This window comes from Geotrypetes seraphini, chromosome 2, assembly GCF_902459505.1.
Source record: "Geotrypetes seraphini chromosome 2, aGeoSer1.1, whole genome shotgun sequence".
Taxonomy (NCBI): domain Eukaryota; kingdom Metazoa; phylum Chordata; class Amphibia; order Gymnophiona; family Dermophiidae; genus Geotrypetes; species Geotrypetes seraphini.
The window spans coordinates 62,185,776-62,207,204 of NC_047085.1; the positions used below are offsets into that span (position 1 = coordinate 62,185,776).

A 21,429-nucleotide genomic window follows, 5' to 3' on the forward strand; every position below is an offset into this window, starting at 1 on the left:
GTTCTGGCTGCCGAACTAGAGGAAGAGATCTTCAGCTGGCAGGGCTTTGTTTATAAATGTTTATCAACACAACTAATATACTATTTTATCCTAAAGCACAAAAAAAGAAAAGAAATAGATTTTTTTTTTCTACCTTTGTTGTCTGGTTTCTGCTTTCCTCATCTTCTCGTCAATCTATTCCTTCCATCCACTGTCTGCCTTCTTTCTGCCTCTTCCATATGGCATCTGCTCTGTTACTGTGCCTCTCCCTTCCATCTTTCCCTCTACCCCCCCCCCCATTGGTCTGGCACCCATATTCTTCCCTCCACTTCCCCCCTAGTCTGGCATTTATGTCTTCTTCCCTTCCATCTTTCCTTCCCTCCCCCTGGTGGTTTTTAGCATCTCTCTCCTCCTTTCCTCCCCTCAGATCTGGTATCTGTCTCCCCAATCCAGCATGTGCCCTTTTTCCTTTATCCCCTTCTTCCATTCAGTATGTGCTCCCCTCTCTCCACCCCACCTCCCTTCAGCATCTGTTCCACTATCTCCCCTCCCCACTTTCCTTCAATGTCTTTTCCCCTCTCTCCTACCCACTTTCCTTCAGCGTCTTCTCCCCACTCTCTCCTCCCCATTTCCCTTCAGCATCTGTACCCCTTCACCATCTGTACCTCTCACCACTCCCCCTCTCTCTCTACTTCCCTTTGGTGCCACTTCCCTTCAGTGCCATGGTCTGGGAATCTTCCTCTATCCCTTCCTTCCCTGGCAATTTTCATTGTCTCCGAGCAGTCCAAGTCACGTGCGGCTACCCGAAACATCTCCTCTGACACAACTTCCTGTTTCCGATTGTGTCAGAGGAGAAGTTTCAGGCACCCGCGCGTGACTTGTTTAAAGGCTTGTGCCACTCGGAGACAATGAAAATCACTAGCAAAGGTGAGGGAATGGAAGGGAGGGAAATGCCCGGACTGTGGCGATCAGGAGGAAGGAGGGTGGGGCTGGCGACCTGCACGATTGCAAGGGATGATTTTGCGCGTGTTCCCTCACTTAACTGCAGGGACAAGGCCATTCACCACTCCATGGGGCGGTGAATGGCCTTGTACCCGTGGAGACCATTTATTTCCTTCCCTGTTTCGGCGGGTTACCCGCAGCTAGCTGCGGGTAACAGTCACCGTGTCATAAGTGCAAACACTTATAAGTTGGTGTAAGTGATCAATGGAGGCAATTCTATAACCTAAGTACTGGGCATCCCTCCTGCCAGGGGATGCATTGGGGTGGTAGCGGCAGGAGGAATTTGACACTCCTCCTGTCGCAGACATTCGGGGGTGGGGGAGCTTCGGGGGTTTCTCGCAGGAGAGAGTGGGCATCCCTCCTGTTGGACAACTTAGCAGGCAGTACAGGTGGTTAGGCGGGGTTAGGCGTTTATCCATGAGGACAAGCGTGATTCTATATAGGACCCCCATGCAATTCTCAAAAGCTGCTTAGGCAGCTTCTGAGACTGGGCATCCTATTCAGAATCCGGGCCTCTGTGTATACATTTATGCACATATATGCTAGAATTTACTAAATTACACTAAGTTAGTCAATATTGATTGTTTTATATCATGGATCCTCAGATAGCTACCATGAGCTATTCATTTCTATACTCAGTCTTGCAGCCAAACTCTTCATCAGTCCACAGCATTAACTTATAACTCTTTTTGTTCATACCATGTTCATGGAATAGCTAGGGGGGCATCTTTAGTCCCACCACTTGCTACTTTATATATGGCAAATTTAGAAGAAACAGAGACAAAGCAGATTAATTCAAGCATGTTAAGTGATGGAAATAGCTTATTATTTTAGCACTAAAGTTCACAACCTGAGATTGAATTCAACGGGGACTGTTTCTTAGTCTCCATGAATCTCAATCTAGTTTTTGTCCATGTTATAGTACTGAAACAGTGTTGGCTTTTTTGGTTGATTACCTCCATCAATTATTTAGTTTAGGAAAGAGTACAATAATTCAAAAAGCATTATTTTGATTGTGAAGTTGGGACCAAGATAAAGCGTGGGCACCTCATGTGTGCTGCACTGTCTGCTATTCTGGATTAACACCATGGCTGAATGGGAAACAGAAGATGCCTTTCACTGTACTCATGGTGTGGCATGAACCAACAAATCATCACTCAGACTGTTATTTTTGCATGACAAAAATTGCTGGATTCACAAAGAGGAATAAATCAAAAATTGTGTATCATGATTGCCTGTCAGCAATTAAGCCCGTTCCTCATGACTCGGAGAATCCAGTTCCAATTCCTCCTTCCACATTTGTAGCACAATGTGCCAAAAGTTCAGATGAAGAATGTGCCTCTGCTGCTGTGGAGGTGGATGAAAAACAATCTCAACTGCTACCTCAAGATCTTAATGATCTGGTTAGAGACTTGTCACTGTCAAAGGAGAAAGTATAGTTGATGGGTTCAAGGCTGAAGCAATGGAATCTTTTAAGGCAGAATATCTTTTTTCGTGATTGTCACACCATCCTGGCTACCTTTTACCAAATAAAGGAAACATTTGTTTCTGTACTGATATTAATGGTCTCATGCGTGAACTGGGATATGAACATGTTTCTGATGGATGGAGACTATTCATTGATTCAAGCAAAACAAGCCTTAAAGTGGTACTTTTACACAAAGGAAACCAGAAGCCATTTTTTCCTGTTGCTCATGCAGTTAGGGTTGAAGGAAACGTACGAGTCGATGGAGACACTTTTAAAACTTACATGCTATGCAGCTCACTAGTGGAACCTCTGTAGTGATCTCACAGTTGTGTCACTCCTTCTGGGTTTGCAAATGGGGTAAACCAAATACATGTGCTTCTTGTTTCTTTGGGACAGTCGTGATGATGTCAACCACTACAGGCAGAAACAATGACCAAACCGAGATGAATCCGTACCTGACAGATACAATGTGAAGCACCTGCCATTAGTACATCGTGAGAAAATCTATCTACCAGCACGTCACATAAAATTGGGTTTGCTGAAAAATTTTGTCAAGGCGATGGACAGAAATGGTGATGCGTTTCAGCACCTAAGAAGTACGTTTTGTTTCGAGAAAAGTGAAGCCAAAATCAAAGGTGTTTTTGTTGGACCCGAAATCCATGAACTGATCCTTGATGATGAGTTCAAACAGAAGCTGAACATAGCTGAATCATTAGCATGGGAAGCATTCATGCTGGTTGTTCAGAATTTTCTTGGCAATCACAGATCAGAGAATTATGCTGAGCTTGTGGAGAACATGCTGACAGTATATCAGCTAATGGGTGCCAGATTGTCACTTAAAATGCACTTCTTACATTCTCACCTCAACTTCTTCCCACCCAATCTTGTTGATGTCAGCGATAAGCATAGGGAAAAATTTCATCCAGATATCAAGGTGATAGAAAGCAGATATCGGGGAAAGCAGATATTGGCTTTACAAAAGGTAAATCGTGCCAAACGAACCTGATTGAATTTTTTGATTGGGTGACCAGAGAGCTGGATCGAGGACATATGCTAGATGTAATTTACTTGGATTTCAGCAAAGCCTTTGATACAGTTCCTCATAGGAGGCTGTTGAACAAACTTGAAGGGCAGAAGTTAAGACCCAAAGTGGTGAACTGGGTCAGAAACTGGCTGTCGGACAGACGCCAGAGGGTGGTGGTTAATGGAAGTCGCTCGAAGGAAGGAAAGGTGACTAGTGGAGTCCCTCAGGGTTCGGTGCTGGGGCCAATCCTGTTCAATATGTATGTGAGTGACATTGCTGAAGGGTTAGAAGGAAAAGTGTGCCTTTTTGCAGATGATACCAAGATTTGTAACAGAGTAGACACCGAAGAGGGAGTGGAAAATATGAAAAAGGATCTGCAAAAGTTAGAGGAATGGTCTAATGCCTGGCAACTAAAATTCAATGCAAAGAAATGCAGAGTAATGCATTTGGGGATTAATAATAGGAAGGAACCGTATATGCTGGGAGGAGAGAAGCTGATATGCACGGACGGGGAGAGGGACCTTGGGGTGATAGTGTCCGAAGATCTAAAGGCGAAAAAACAGTGTGACAAGGCAGTGGCTGCTGCCAGAAGGATGCTGGGCTGTATAAAGAGAGGCTTAGTCAGTAGAAGGAAGAAGGTGTTGATGCCCCTGTACAGGTCATTGGTGAGGCCCCACTTGGAGTATTGTGTTCAGTTTTGGAGACCGTATCTGGCGAAAGACGTAAGAAGACTTGAGGCGGTTCAGAGGAGGGCGACGAAAATGATAGGAGGCTTGTGCCAGAAGATGTATGAGGAGAGACTGGAAGCCCTGAATATGTATACCCTAGAGGAAAGGAGAGACAGGGGAGATATGATTCAGACGTTCAAATACTTGAAGGGTATTAACGTAGAACAAAATCTTTTCCAGAGAAAGGAAAATGGTAAAACCAGAGGACATAATTTGAGGTTGAGGGGTGGTAGATTCAGGGGCAATGTTAGGAAATTCTACTTTACGGAGAAGGTAGTGGATGCCTGGAATGCGCTCTCGAGAGAGGTGGTGGAGAGTAAAACTGTGACTGAGTTCAAAGTAGTGTGGGATGAACACAGAAGATTTAGAATCAGAAAATAATATTAAATATTGAACTAGGCCAGTTACTGGGCAGACTTGCACGGTCTGTGTCTGTGTATGGCCGTTTGGTGGAGGATGGGCAGGGGAGGGCTTCAATGGCTGGGAGGGTGTAGATGAGCTGGAGTAAGTCTTATCAGAGATATTGGCAGTTGGAACCCAAGCACAGTACCGGGTAAAGCTTTGGATTCTTGCCCAGAAATAGCTAAGAAGAAAAAGAAAAAAAAGAAAAAAAAAAAAAAAGAAAAAAAAAAAAAAAAGAAAGTTCAATCCCAGTATGATGGAAGACTATTGTTGGTTCTTGCAAAGAGAGACAAGCGTAAAAGCAAGTGTCTGCAATATTTCTGAATATGTTAAGAGAGGTGTAAATATATGATGTAACATGTCTCCTTATTGTCTTTGTGTTTGTTTTCAGAGTAAACTCCTTAACACAAGTTTGGAGGGACACAGTTCATACTCGCAATATTGTTCCGATATGGCAAATTGTCTGAAAAATCAGTAACGTGTATCTCAGAAACCTGACGTGCTAGCTGAATTTCATGAAATCAGTGTCATTAAATTAATTAAGAACACTTCTTAAGTTCTCAGTAGCAAAGAAAAACTTTTTTGTTGTTGACCAGTATTATTTATCCAATGGCTAAACACTTTAGATCCATGTATTAAGTTCACTGCCACTATGAATCTTCAAAGTATTGATTTTCTGGATGTACATATTTTTACAGAGGATAATATATCATAAATGTTACTGCATCATAAAAGTACTGACAGGAATACTTTCTCAAGTTTCCACAGTTTTCATCCTTATCATTTGTGAGCCAGTTTGCTGATTAGTCAATTTCTGTGTATTAAAAGAATATGTTCTTTCCTTGGGCCTGGATTCTCTAAACAATGCTGGTATTTTAGGTATTTAGGTAACCAAGATCAGTATAAAAAATGCCATTTAAACATTTTTAACTGAGTTTCAAAGCACCTACTGACACCTAAAAAATTGGCACCAGAATCAGACCTCCATAGGCACTTTGGGCTGCCTAACACCAAAGTAGGTGTGGATAATGCTGGAAGTGGCATTAGGTGGCCTAAAGCGCCTATGAAGGCATGATTCACATCAAAGGAAGGCACCTGAAATGTAGGCCTGGAAAACCCTGGCCTACATGTCCAGAACCTACCTTTGTCAGAGGTGCAATTCTGTAACCAGCGCCATCGCATGATTGACAAAGGCACTGGTTAGAGAATCCAGTCCTTAATGAATATAAAAGAAATGAAAAGGATTATGGCTGAGATTTGTACATAGGGTATCCACAGGGCCTAATTAAGGCCCTCTTTTACTAAGCCAAAGTAGAGGTTTCTATCATGGTCCAGAATGCTAAATGCTCCAACATTCATTGGAATTCTATGAGTGTCGGAGCAGCTTTGGAGCATTTAGCGCTCTGGGCCACGGTAGAAACCACTACCGCAACTTTGTAAAAGGGGGGGTATATCTACCTATTTACGAGCTAAATATGCTCATCAGAAGCTTCTCCTACAAGATGTAGGGAAGAAGATGAATACTCATTTAATTTATGTATAGAAATGCACCCTACTATCCACCAAAATTAATCAGATAATTTTGCGTCACTGGCATATACTTTAACTACTAGGTATTTTTGATGAGCGGTCAATGTTTGCTTATCAAAGAACAACGAACATAGAGGAAATGATCAACTCTATGATTCAGTTTCCTTTGAGTAAGCAGAGTGTTGGTTACCATGGCACATGTGGACATTGTCAGTTGTATCCTTTATCAGTGACAGGCAATAGTTGGGTTCATCCTAAGATGAAAGAAGTAATATGGGCTTGTTCTGTAACATCATGTGAGACCACTTTTGTAATCTATGTAATCCAATGCTCATGTGATAAATTATATATGGGACATACAATCTAATCTATAAAAATGTGTCACACTAAACATAAATTTAGAATACATACTGACACGGACATAACTCCAACTTTTAATCATTGGAAGAATATAGGCCATAGCTTACGAGATATTAAATGGTGAATAATAGATGCTATCAAATTTGGGTGGGAGAGAGGTAATACTGAGTACTGCTTAAATGTGAAGGAACAATGCTGGATATTTCAGCTCAATACCTTAGATCCAGAGGGATTAAATGAAGAAATTGGTTGGATGTCTATAGTATGAAATCTTCTCCAATGTTTGAGTTCCATATCAGTGTGACGTTTCTATAGCAGTTATAGCCTGACATCAGATGGATAGAATAGCAAAGTAAGCAACGCTGCTGAAAGTTTGATGAGCAAGTATGCTGGAAGCATGTTAAAAGCCTCTTTGAGAGTGCTTTCAACTCCTAACTCCTCTCACCTCATCAATCCCCTATATGTCATGTCTGTCTGTCCAAGTTAGATTGTAAGTTCTTCCAAATAGGAACTGTCTATAAATGTCAAAATGTACCATATGTCTTTTAGTGATAAGTAGTAGGTCGATAGCTGCTTGTTAATGTCATCAGAATCTGATCTGTTTGAAATGCGGGTAGTCTAATAGGACAGGGTCTTATTTTTATTTAACTTTAATTACTCTCTTGCTTTTGAATCTATTTTGTTATTCTGGTTTTCTGTTCAATTCTTAAGGGGTTTAAATTATGAATTTTTTGGTCTTTTTATATTCCTTAGTATGGAAGCAATTGTTTATACAAGTGCTTTAGTTGGATTGTGAGCCTTATTGGACAGTTAGGGATGTTTTTCCAAGCACCTAATATTAGATATTTCATTGATTGTGAACCGCTGTGAACTTCAAAAAGGTATTGGCGGTATACAAATAAAAATTGTATTGTATTGTATATAAATAGTAGTAGTAGTAGCAGCATGATGAGAAATGGTAATAATGAATGGAAGATTAGGCTTTTACCTTTGATAATTTTCTTTGTTAGTCCCTGTACGATTCCATATGCTATGGGGCTCATAATCAAAAAAGAAAGACGTCCAAAAATCAGCCTAAATGGGCACTTGGACAATCTAAAAGACAAGTTGTCCACGTGCCGATAATCGAAACGGATTTTAGACATGCCTAAAAATGACTTAGGCCTTATCAGAGATGCTGTACGACTAGAGCTAAAAGGGGTGTTTTAGGAGGTGAGGGAGGGATTTGGGCGGGACATGGGTTGATCTAAACTTAGTCGTACTGCAAGTATAACCGAAAGTTTAACGAGACTGCCTGGACGGAAGTTGAACACTGTGACTTAGGCCATGTAAAACCAGATCTAAGTGGCAAAAAGGTATCCAAATTGACCAGATAAGCACTGCAGTCATAAAATACAGACTTCCACACACTGCCCCATTGATCACTGACCCCCCACAACACCATAAAAATTGGAATAAAAACGTACATACCTGCCTCCAGAACATCAGCACCTGGAATAGCAAAGCCTAGTAGAGCAGCAGAGAGGTGGCTTAAGTAGTGTGGGGGTGGGCTAGTGAACCATAGAGAGGAGGACCTAGGCCCATAAGCCATTCTAACCACTGCATTTATGGTGGAACATGTGCGCCCCCCATAACCTCCCCAAACCCTATTGTTTTGCTATATAGGTGACACCTGCAGCCATGAGAATTATTGGGATTATAGACAGGTGAGTCTATACTCACAGGTGAGTCTAGTAGGTTTGGGGGGTGTTTTGGGGGGCTCACCATGACCTATAAGGGAGTTGTGGTGAGATGTGTATATGGCACCCTTTTTGTGAAGTTCGCAGCAGTGGTCTGTAAGGTGCCCCACTATTGTGTTGCCATGTCTGGGTGTCTAGTCCATAACTTTGCTGGCCCCTCCCATGTCTGCATAAGCAGAGACCTTACTAAGGGCTAGATTCACTAAGCCATTTTTCCTGGGCGATCCATGGCCGATCCTCTCAGGCCCGACGAATTCACAGCACGAAAACATTAAAATGAGGGCACTTGGAGGAACACCCTTATCTGGCCTACACAGATCGCTACCGTGCAGATGGTCTGTACATGTGTTTTGTGTCCGTTTTTTTTTTTATTGCAGATTTTTGGGGATGCGCACTGACTCTCCTGCTCTACAGCCGACTCTCCAACCAAGCCCTGCTCTTGCCACCCAGACTCTCCTGCTCTCTGCCGCCTTCCCTGCAGTGCGAGTCCATGGGTTTAAAGTTTCAAGTTTATTCAGCATTTGATATATCGCCTATTAAAATTGCTAGGCGATGTACATGTACATGCAGCCCCGCTTTAAACCCGCGGGCTCACACTGCAGGGAAGGTGGCAGAGCTGGAAGATCGGGACTGGACAGGCTTTAAAAAAAAACCCCAAGACTGAAGATCGGAGCAGAGGAGTTAAGAGAAGCAGTTGAAGATCGGGACAGAGGAGTGCAAGGCAGAACAACTCAGAAGAGTTTATGGGCAGGCAGATCGAAGCAGCGGGAGGCAGGAGCAGGCAGGAGAAGAGCATTGGGGTGGCAGGCAGGAGAGATTAGAGAGCACGGTGTGCAGAGAGCAGAGCTTCGGAGTGTTGGAAAGACGTTTTCGACTGGTCCCCAGCAGTCGCTTCTTGAGATGATCGGCCAGCCCAGTCGGATTGGAAAATTTGGTTGATGAATCGCGTCCCTGTCTACTTTGCATGTGTTTCTCCTCATTTGCATGCACAGAATCAAAGCGGATCACAGGAAAGGTTAGTGAATTGTGCCCGAGGGAAATCTGGTCGCAAACCGATCGGTACACGATCGGTTTGCTTTGTGAATCTAGCCCTACGAACTTGAAAGAGAACTGAACTCTGAGGACTTTCTTAAGAGATTAGATTCCACAGGTGACCCTTGAGGGGAGGAATGCTAGCCTAGTGCCTAACTCTCAGTAAACCTGGTTCTAAGAAGGAGGTTGTAGAGGATCTGCATTAAAGACAGTTTTCACAGCAACCTGTGAACTACTATCTTCCCACCACCCATAGGCTCAAATTACTCTTATACTACTTCTAAATTACCCTTCACATTTCTCCAGCTGATCTTAACAAGGACAATCTGCACAACCTAACCCCCAAGCCCTCTCACCAGATCTGGAAACTCACAGATCTGCTCTGCTGAGAAAATAAAAAATATATCCATTGGAACATTTTTTCTGGTGGTATTCAAACTCAGGAAAGGTAAACTTGGGGTTTGGTGGGGTTATAGAAACATAGAAAGATGACGGCAGATAAGGGCTACAGCCCATCAAGTCTGCCCATACCATTGACTCCCTTTTAAGTCTACTGGCCCCCTTAACTCTACTGACCTGCTCTATTAAGTCTATATCCTAGCGACCCTATTCATTGGTATGACTCTCGCAGTGATCCCACATAGGTATCCCATTTATTCTTAAAGTCTGGGATACTGCGGGCCTCGATCACCTGTACTGGAAGCTTGTTCCAATGCTCTATCACTTGTTCCGTGAAGAAGTACTTCCTGACGTCTCCACGAAACTTCCCTCCCCTGAGTTTGAGCGGATATCCTCTTGTGTTCGAGGGTCCTTTGAGAAGAAAGATATCATCTTCCACCTCGACCCGTCCCGTGATGTACTTAAATGTCTCAATCATGTCTCCCCTCTCCCTACGCTCCTCGAGAGTATGGAGAGCTGCAATTTGTTCAGTCTCTCTTCGTACGAGAGACCCTTTAGCCCCGAGACCATCCTGGTGGCCATCCGCTGAACCGATTCAATTCTGAGCACATCTTTACGGTAATGTGGCCTCCAAAATTGCACACAGTATTCTAGATGAGGTCTCACCATGGCTCTGTATAATGGCATCATGACCTCAGGCTTCCTGTTGACGAAACTTCTCTTGATACAACCCATCATCTGCCGTGCCTAAGATGAAGCCTTCTCCACTTGAGTAGCAGTCTTCATGTCTGCACTGATGATCACTCCCAAGTCTCGTTCTGCTGTAGTCTTGGTCAAAGTTTCTCCATTCAAGGTGTAAGTTCTGCATGGATTTCAATTTCCGAGATGCATGACCTTACATTTCTTGGCGTTGAAGCCCAGCTGCCAGACAGAGGACCAACTTTCTAAAGTACGGAGGTCCTGTTCCATAGTATTCTGCAGATTGTAGCCATTTATGATATTGCATAGTTTGGCATCATCAGCGAATAAGGTTACCTTACCTTGAAGCCCTTGAGTCAAATCCCTAATGAATATGTTGAAGAGGAGTGGACACAGGACTGAGCCCTGCGGCACTCCGCTGGTCACTTCCGACGTTTTGGCGAGGGTACCGTTAACCATCACCCTCTGAAGTCTGCCACTTAGCCAATCTTTAACCCATGCAGTTAGTGTTGCTCCTAACCCCATCGATTCCATCTTGTTCAGCAGTCTGCGGTGTGGGACGCTGTCAAAAGCCTTGCTGAAGTCAAGGTATACGACGTCTAAGGACTCTCCCGAGTCCAGCCTTCTTGTTACCCAGTCAAAGAAGCTGATAAGATTGGACTGGCAGGACCTACCCTTGGTGAATCCATGTTGACTGGGGTCCCGGAGATTCCCCTCATTCAAGACCGTATCTAATTTATGCTTAATTAGTGTTTCCATGAGTTTACACGCTATTGAAGTGAGACTCACCGGTCTATAGTTCGCAGCCTCAGCCTTGCAACCCTTTTTATGCAGAGGAATGACGTTGGCTGTTTTCCAGTCCAACGGAACTTTCCCCGTGCTTAGTGAGAGATTGAAGAGCACGGCCAACGGTTCCGCCAGTACATCTATCAATTCTCTAAGCACTCTTGGGTGTAAATTGTCCAGTCCCATGGCCTTGTTCTCCTTGAGCCTTGTCAGCTCGCTGTAGACGTCTTCAGGTGTGAACTCAAAATTCTGTAGTTCTCTTTTTAGCTCAGCAAAATCAGTCAGGCAGTAGCTGCAGCCTTTAGAGTCTGTTAGAGAAGGAGAGGAGAAAAGTAGAAGACATATCTTTGGGTAAGTATATATTATTTTGCTTTGAGCTTTGATAGGTTTGGGAAGAAAAGCTCAATTGTAGGTTCCCTTCTAAAGACAGTTTAGATCTTAACAGAACAAACTTTTAATAAAATTCTAAGGCTCTCAATACTAGTCTAATATATTCCTAGTAGCTTAAAAAGGTTAATTAATTAGCTCAATAACAAGATGCAGACAGTAGTCCAGTAGCAAGAGGGTTGCTATCCAGTCTTTTGCATTAAGTGTCACATGTATGACTTCCTCCCGGTTGGCGAGAAGTTATATGTGTATGCTCGCTGCAAAGAGCTCCTTGCTCTCAAAGAACGAGTACGTTCCCTTGAGGCTAGAGTAGCAGACCTGGAGGAGCTGAGGGAGACAGAGAAGTACATAGAGGAGACCTACAGGGATGTTCTAGAGAAGTCCCATCTCCAGTCTGGTAGCCCTTGTGCTGCCTTGTTCTGTCTCTGCTGAGGTGGAGTCCATCCTCCAGAACGCCATCCAGTTGCACACGAAGTGGAATCCTTCTTCCTCACACCAGCGTCTCATCCATGCATTGACTGCTTGCAATTCCGTCTGCCTCTTCCCATTGGCCCTGGGTACAGGCAAGATCTCTGAGAATGCTACCCTCGGTGATCTGATCTTCAGCTTCCTTCCTAGCATCTGGAATTGGTTTTTCAGTGTTTCCCTGCTGTAGTTCCTGTTGCTCATTTGTCCCAACATGGATCACCACCGCCGAATCGCCTTCTTCCGCACTGTTGATGATCTTGTCGATGTGGCTCATTATATCCTCCACCTTGGTCCCTGGTAGGCAGGTTTGACGTCGGTCGGCTATAGTTGGTCGGGCCGCGGTAAAAGAAGCAGGGCGAATTCAGAGGGAGGGAGAACTGGCGCCGGCTTCTTTCAGATGATTGCAATGGCAGCCTTTCCCCGGTGGCAGGCCAGCTGTGCACCCCCTTGGGCCCGTGCACCTGGGGCGGACCGCCCCCCCCCCCTAGGTACGCCACTGCTACGAAGCAACATAGCAATCACAGCTGAAGAATAGCCCTGGCTAGTCAAGGCCATGTGCTTAAGAGCCATGCTGTAAGACAAAAGGAGTCCGGATCCTGCATCGCAATCAGACCCTGCATGAAAAGGCCAGAATGACAAGGTGGCAGGAGCCCCCGATCCTGCTGGAGCTGAACCAAGTTGGCATACCATGGCCGCCTTGGCCAATCGGGTGTGACCAGGATCACCGGACCTCCAGGGGCCAATATATATCTCAATACATGCCCTATCATAGGTTTCCATATCACTATCATTGAATACATCCTGACAGGGTTCACTCTCAGAAAGGTCTTTCTCAAGATAGGCAGCTAAATCAGAAGGCAAATATAATCTAGGCTTTTGAGTTGTTTTTTTAATCCCAGTGCTGCTCCTAATTCACTGGTGTCAGAACTGCTTCTTTGCAGGAGCTGCCGGACGACTCCCCGTGGATGGCTGACATCGGGAACCGCCGAAGCATGGTCTGGCAGACAAAAAGAACCATTGTTCCACGGGAGGGCCCAAGTACGGATAAGAGTGCCTGAAGGGACAAAATTTAGGATGCCCTGAACCCCTGTAGGGATGGGATCTATTCACATGAAGCGACTTGGGTCTGTGATCCTGTACACTGGCCATAAGCTCATCCACATTCTGGCCAAACAGCTGTCCCTTAAAGGGGAACTGGCTCAAGGTCACTTTAGAAAATGAATCGCCAGACCACTGCCAGATCCAGAGCATCCTGTAAGCTGAAATGGAACAGGTAGAAAGCTTAGCAAAGATTTTCAAGATGTCATACAAGGCATCAGCCCTATAATCCACTCCCAAGATTATAAAATCCAAGTTACAAAGTACCACAGTGTCAGGATAATGGCATCGTTTGGAATGGCATGCTCTAGCCACAAAAGAAGAGGCCAACGCCGCCTTAACACCAGCGGCCATCGAATCAAACAGACACTTAAGAACAAAATCCATACATTGGTCCTGAACATCCTTCAGGATCACTCCCCCATCTTTGGAGAGAGAAGTGCACTTGGTGACCTGCACCACTAAGGAATCTACTTTGAGGGAAGCAAAGCACTTGTTAAAGGTATTCGCCATGGGATAAAGCCACACCATGGCATGAATGCATTTCAAGGGACCCCCCAGGAGTCTCCCAGATGTCTGTAAGAATCCGAATTAGGTAAGGATGACAAGGAAAAGAGGTGGATTATGGCCTCTAGTCAAGTGACCGGCTGCTCAGACTGCAGTTTTAATTCCTGGAGAGATTAAGAGATCAAATCTACAAGAAGTGTGTGCTTGAAAAATATGTGCACAGTGGGATCCTCCCCCAAATCAGGTGCTCCGCACTGATCCGGATCCTAGAGATCCACCAGATCTGCCAGATCTGTCACCTCTGCAGTACCCCCTGCAAAATCAGAGGTAAGGAAAGCATATCTGGCACAACTGCAGGCACTACCAGCTTACCTGCTGACACTCCTGAGGCCAGCAGAAGGGAGACAGGCAAAGGCATTTTAGCTAAGCATGCCTGATACAGCATATTAATAAAATCCGTGGAAAACCCATCATCCGCGGCAGGAGCCGACCCCTGCATATTAGTTTTGGACTATTTGGTTGATTTACGAAATTTATCTCCCGAGACACCCTTGCGTTTCACCATAGCGTTGCCTGTGCCCTCAGCAGGGCCCCCCGACACCATTTTCACAGGAGTCAGAGCAGAAGGTGCTAGAAGGCCCTACTTGGAGATCGAAAGTATTGAATCCGGACAAGCCTCGTACCTCTCACGGTCTGCAGTACATGTGGAAACATGGCTGCGCAACTGACAACCATCCACTGCAAATGAGGCACGAATCCATCACATCCTGCCCTGGGGAGGCCATCTATGTGGTTTTCTTTCAAGAACGAAGCTGGCAAGCATAAAAAAATAAATTTAAAATTAAATTGGGAAATTCCTACATGGCCCTGCGGGTGTCGATTTTGAGTAAAAATAGCATGGGAAATCCTCAAGAAACCCTCAAAAATGGTGACTTTAGGATTTTATGGATGGGGGGGTTAGGACATGCAGATAAACCATCCAAAAACTCCTTTTTAAGACCCCCCAAAACTGCTGATTCAGGCTGTCAGCCTGTATTCACAGAAATATGTGCTGACTGGGAAACACTGCAGACAGAGCTGAAATAGGTCACAGGGAGATCCTCTGCCTCAAAGAGCTAGAAAGCTAGACTTCATCTTCTGACTGCCCCACCAGCCAGACCTCCATGACCTCCACCACCTTTGGACAGGCCGCGCAGATGCCTGGTGGAGGAACACAGTCTGGCTCCGATCTTGGGTGTACCTCCACAGAACCATGCAGCCTGAGCTCGACCCACTAGTGGGCGAACCTGGGGTGAGCAACCACCCAAGGGAATAGTCCCTATGCCCCAATCTCATAGTACCATAGTAGATGATGGCAGATAAAGATCCGAATGTTCCATCCAGTCTGCCCAACCTGATTCAATTTAATTTTTTTTTTCTTCTTAGCTATTTCTGGGCAAGGATCCAAAGCTCTATCCGATACTGAAGTCTCCATCAAAGCTCACTCCAACCCATCTACACCCTCCCAGCCATTGAAGCCCTCCCCAGCTCATCCTCAACCAAACGGCCATATACAGACATAGACCATGCAAATCTGCCCAGTACTGGCCTTAGTTCTTCAATATTTATTATTATTTTCTGATTCTAGATTCTCTGTATTCATCCCACGCTTTTTTGAATTTCGTCACCGTTTTCCTCTCCACCACCTCTCTCAGGAGCGCATTCCAGGCATCCACCACCCTCTCCGTAAAGAAGAATTTCTTACATTGCTCTTGAGTCTCCCACCCTTCAGCCTCCAGAAGCAGACTTTTCCAAAGCCCTGCGATATCCCACAGTCAGAGTTGTCCTCGCATGGAACCTCCGCAGCACGAGGGCAAAAACTGCAAATGCAAAGACTGAAAATACACAAAATAAAACACAAGTAGAAAATACAATACAAGCTCCTACAGCCTGGCTTGGAGGAAGTTAAACTGATACTTACATGGGCAGTGATGAGGTAAGAGAGGGTGGGGTTTAAGTCTCTGAAATTTGTGGCTTCCTACAAAGTCCTGGCGGGTAGATGGAAACAACCCGGAATAAAGTGGGATTGTACAAGAATAGTTCATGGTAGCCATCATGATATAAAACAATTTGAATATTGACCGACTTAGTGTGATTTAGTTGATTGTGATTTTTCTGTTAGTGATTTAGAAGCCATCAATTGAGGGATTAACATATATGCCAGCACGGCACCTAAGTGCTATTCTACAGATACATTCTAAATTTAAATAGTATATATCTGCAAAGGCACACAGACATGGGTTGAGCATAAATGGACTATAGGCATGTCATTCTGCCAAACTTAGGCACTCACAACTATATGGCTGGCATAAAGTGTGAGCACCTAGGCATGTACACATCCAGTTATACTACTATAGTATTCTATGAAGGAAAGTGGACATTTATATTCCTTTAATAGACTTCTAATGCATGCCCTCCAATACCTAATTCTAGGCACTCGGTTACAGAATTACTCCATAGAAGATAGAGAGGAACTTAACCACAGAAATAACTTACTGGACTCCAATTGTGCATGTGTACTGTCAGGTATTCTAGGTATATCCCTGAAAGAGCATAAAGAAAAGAAAATTGATCAATTGTCACTATTCCATATGGATTCTTTAATTACTGCTCCATATGGATTCTTTAATTACTACAGTGTTCATCTGCTTGTTATGATAAGTAACAGTGAATACATAGGGTGCCTTTTAATATATTCATAACTGAATGAGCCCGTGAACCTCACATTAACTACTTTTTAGCATGATCAAGTCAATAACTTGAGCAATCAAACATCAGTGTATATTGAAAATATATACCAGTAATCTCAAATATCATTTCTACTCCACAACATTTTGTAAAGGTTAAGGCCCTCATGCACAGTTTGTAAAAGAGCTGAAGATACCTAGAAACATGTAAAAATACCAAACTTCAGGTGTTTTGTACAGATAGCTCTATGGTAACTATCTGAGTGAATCATGTCGTCACATACAGTTAGCTAGATAATACTATATAGCACGCTGCTCACAATTTTTAAAAGCTCTCGGCAAGATTTGGCACAGCAGCCCATTTCTTATTTAGTTAAATTTGTGAAGGTAGAAACTTTACTTGAACAAATTTAGCTGGGTAAAGGCAGAACTTTTTCATTTAGCAGGTAAAAACTCAGGGCCTGTTCTACTAAGCCACGCTAGCGGCTGTGCTGTGGTAATGGCCCCGAAGCCTATAGAGATTTAAAGGGCTTCGGGGCTGTTGCCGCACGTCAGCCGCTAGCACGGCTTCGTAAAACAGGGGTCAGTTTTAGCCTAATAAATCATGTGAAGGTCAGCTCCATAGCAGTATAGTAAATGATGATAGTAATAGAACAATTGACCCATTTTATACACAATCATTTCTGTATAGTTGCTAGTCATAGAAACATGGACATGAATAGGATATTGCTCTTTTCAATTCAGTTTTTAAAAAATATCTTTTTGAGTTTTGTTGTCTACTGGTATTCAAACAAAAATAGACATCAAAGAATTTTACAATACAGGTAAAATAGTAGCAAAACACTTAAAACAACCCCCCCCAACACACAAAAAAACAAAACCAAAACCCGCCACACAAACCAACCTTGGTACGTGTGTTCTTAGATGAGGCAATAAAGATTTTACATCTAATTCAACTTCTTCTTATGCAGCCTACCATTCATATGACTCTAGAGACATTTCTATCACACGGGGGAGGGGGGCTGGTTTTTTTACTATAAGTTCATCTTTCACATCAGTATATCATCTTCCTTCCCCCTATTATATTTTATGCATAGTATTAATACAGATTGTATTCCATAGAAATGTAATGTATCTGTCACCCACTATCTACTTCAATATCAAATTGCTTGTTTAAAAAAGAAAGTTTTAATTAAAAAGTACTGTTTACAAAGATTTCTCCATCTCAAATACATTGTTTTACATTTTTCCCGCATCTTAACTCATTGAATGCAATCACGTAGTTTAGAATGTAGAAATTTAAAGGAGAAACATACAAAAGAGACAAGAAACTGATGAGCACCAACTAGGAGAGAGATGGGATGATTGTTTTTTGGTCTCACTGCACTACAATAGGCAAAATCAGCAGAAAAGAGGAGATGACAATGCCACTACAGGTTGCCGGTAATACTTAATCTAAAATATAGGGCCCCTTTTACGAAGCCGCGTTAGTGGTTTAACGCGCGTAATAGCGCACGCTAATTTGCCGGCCGCGCTAGATGCTACCACCTCCTCTTGAGCAGGCGGTAGTTTTTTGGCTAGCGTAGGGGTTAGCGCGGCGCTACAAAGTTGCGTGCAATAAAGCCGCTAACGCGGCTTCGTAAAAGAAGCCCATAGTTTCAGCTCTGGAGGCCATACTTCCAAAAGATTATAGATCACCTGAAAGTAGTGTAGAGAGCGGCTTGCTTGAGTTACTAAAAAATGACAAAAATGCAACGCTTGATATGTGAGACATTAGTGATTATCATCTGGTTGCAAATCTGCCTTCTTTGGATAAAATTATAGAAAATGTTGTAGGGTATCTTTGCGAGAAAGCAATAGTTCTGCATTCTCAGTAGTCTAGTTTCTGGTCTTCCCATATAGAGACAATGTTGTCTGGAATGTATAATACTCTTCAGGTGCATGGGGGTTAGGGGAAGGACTATTAGTGTTGAATAAGTATCAGTTTTTAATGCTGTTGGCCATGTTGTATTACTCAGAAAAATACACAACACGCTTTCATATAACACTGTAACCAAAATTTTTAAAAAACTTCATGATAGGTTTCTAATACATGCTCTCATATGTGGAAAGATTGTGCTCAGAGACATGGAGGAAAAAGGGGAACAAAGTCCCCAAAAACCTTGCCACCCAGTCATTGTAATCTTCCACTTTACAAGATAACAATATAGCACAAAGCATCAAAAATAAATGGCACTAATCTTGTTAAATACCAGTGTGATTATAATCTTCATTTTTCTTCATATATTCATTCCACCCGATTGTCCTTTTTAGATCTTTTGATTACAGTGGAAGCAGGGACATTCACTACTACTATTTTCAGGAAAGAAACTGATAGAAGCAACCTTCTGAGGTACGACATTTTCACCCAAAACACCTCAGGGACAATATACCTGTTGGCCAGTTTTTGTGACTACGGAGAATTTGTTCGTCTCGTGCTCAATTTGTTACCAATGCTGAGGACATGAAACAGAGATTTGAGACACGAGGTTACCCACAGTCAGTCATTAAAAAGGCCTATAAACGTGCTTTATATGCCCAATGGTCTACTCTTCTCAATCCTAGTGTCAAATCACAAGATTCTTCTCTTGTATGTGCATTACCTCATACACAATATGCATTTAGGATTAAACAAATCATCAAGTCAAATTGGAATGTGTTAAGCTTTCACTCTATTTTTCATGCCCTTCCACGTTTTGCTTTTTCCAAAGGTAAGAACTTACGGCAAAAATTGATGACATCTCAATTTAAAACCAGTCATGTGGGTGATAGTACCACCAGAAGAGCTCACTATTGTTGTGGACAGTGCAAAATATGTGATCACAGTGCTCCTTTGAGAGATCTGGATCTGGCCAACAAAAGTGGGGGTCACAGTTTTTGTACTTGTGCAACTAGTGAGTCATTTATATCATCCGGTGTCCTTGTCTGAAGTTTGACCGGTACATACCCGTATAGGGGAACATATCAGTAGGATTGTTACTCAAACTCTTGAAGCCCCACTGGTACAACACTGGCTCTCATACCAGCATACCATATCACAATTACAATATTCAGTTTTGGAGGTACCCCAATTGACCTAGGGAGGTGATCTCACAAGCCTTTCATAGAGTAGAGAACAGAAATGGATTTATAAATTAAATACCTTATCTCCTGCTGGGCTTAATAATGAGCTAGAGTGGCAAGCTTTTCTTACATCTTAAAACTGCATTCATTCACTGTCTCTGTGTCTCAAACTTTTATGATTGCACTTCTTTTAGAGGAGTTTTGTCCTCTTTCAAGATCCGTAGCAGTAGTGCACGTCTTTTTGATGTTAAGTTTGAATACTTTGCTGACGCCTTTTGGCGCAAAGTTTTTTTTTAAAAATCCACTGTTGGCGTCTTCTTGCCGTTGCTAGCAGATGAGCGAAAATTGCTATATATTTATTTGTGAGCTATAACAAGTACTCTTCCATTTTGCTTTAACTGATTTAAACATAGGGCTCCTTTTACTAAGGTGTCCTAGCGGTTTTAGTGCGCGCTTAGCACACGCTTCAATGCCACGCAGGCTAAATGCTAACACCTCCATAGAGCTTGCGTTAGTATTTTTTGTTTAGCACGTGGTTAGCGTGATAAAAACGCAAGCGCACCTTAGTAAAAGGAGCCCATAGTTTGTATCATTTGAGTGCTATTTTGTTAGTTTAAACTGTTAACTTAATGTATTTTCAGGTTTGTGTTTCAGAGACTGACACCAGGTATAAAAAACTTTCATCTTTTGAATGCTTCATTTGGCTTTCTGAAGAAATGGTGAAACATGGCACATCGAGGCCAAAGAATTGTATTTAGCAAGATAAGTGCCATTTATTTTTTATGCTTTGTGCTATATTGTTATCTTGTAAAGTGGAAGATTACAATGATTGGGTGGTGAGGTTTTTTGGCGACTTTGTTCCCCTATTTCCTCCATGTCTCTGAGCACAATCTTTCCACATATGAGAGCATGTATTAGAAACCTTTCATGAAGTTTTTTTGCATTTTGATTACAGTGTTATATGAAAGCGTGTTGTGTATTTTTCCTGACTGAATTTTTCACGCTTCCTTTTGGAATTGTGTTTCCTCTCCTTCTAATTTTGACCATGTTGTATTACTAGCATGGTCAACGAGGTTAGGATTTAGATGAATTAATTCATTCCAACTCAAGAGGGTTTCTCAAGAGTGGCATGATTTGATGTGTCCAGTTATTGATGCAGAGATCCCTTCTTAGCAAAAGGGTTGTGCCCAGATTTGGGGTTCTGTTAGATGGTGTATTGTCTCTCCATTACCATTATTCCTGGAGTGGCAAAGTTAGCTTTCTTCTATGTTTGATTTGACAATTATGTTCTTATATACCTTGTCACAATCTTTGTTCAATAATACATGCACTAGTGTTGTCCAAGTAAGATTATTGTAATGTGTTTTATTGTACTGTAGATTCAATTGCATAGATTGCAGGTTATACAGAATGCAGTGGTTCACATTCTGACAAATTCTAGTCATTGGGATCATGCTTCTCCATTATTGCTTGGATAATGGTATCTAAGTGAATGGAATTTAAAGCTTTATGTTTGATATTTAGATCCTTTCATGGGATCTGAGTGTGTTGTTGGAGGACTATGTCCTGGGCTCATTTTTGCCTTTGCCACAGGCAAAGTATTTGAGGTTGTTTCCTTTGCAGATAAGACTGGAAGTTTTGCAGTGAACATCTTTTATGTATCTGGGGTCTAAATTGCAGATAGTGGATGCTGCAGATGGGCAGACTAGATGAGCCATTTAGCCTTTATCTGCTATCATGTTTTTATGTTTTAAGGAGAAACATCCTATATGTTCCTATATAGCATTTATGAAATGTTTAAAAACCTGATTGTCTATAGTTAAAAATCAGAGGAGGTTGGCCGAGTAGAGGGAGCTCTAATTGTTATTTGACATTTGTTCCTGGAATTATGATCTGTGATTTCTGATTTTTTTTTTTTAAAAAAAGCTCATTTGTATGGACTCTGACCAAGAATTATCACTTCAAAGGCTAGGCTTGATAGGTTGAGATGGAA

At 42.8% G+C, this 21,429-nt stretch overlaps 1 protein-coding gene across 2 annotated transcripts in view; it reads right to left on the reverse strand.

Moving 5' to 3' along the window:
- The window catches only part of RIMS2 (regulating synaptic membrane exocytosis 2), a 1,127,809-nt gene that overhangs the window by 506,946 nt on the left and 599,434 nt on the right, over nucleotides 1-21,429 (reverse strand). For both annotated transcript variants that reach the window (XM_033933083.1, XM_033933078.1), the window contains one exon: nucleotides 16,144-16,190. In XM_033933083.1, coding sequence (XP_033788974.1) covers nucleotides 16,144-16,190 — 47 coding nt within the window. The remainder of the gene's footprint in view (nucleotides 1-16,143; nucleotides 16,191-21,429) is intronic.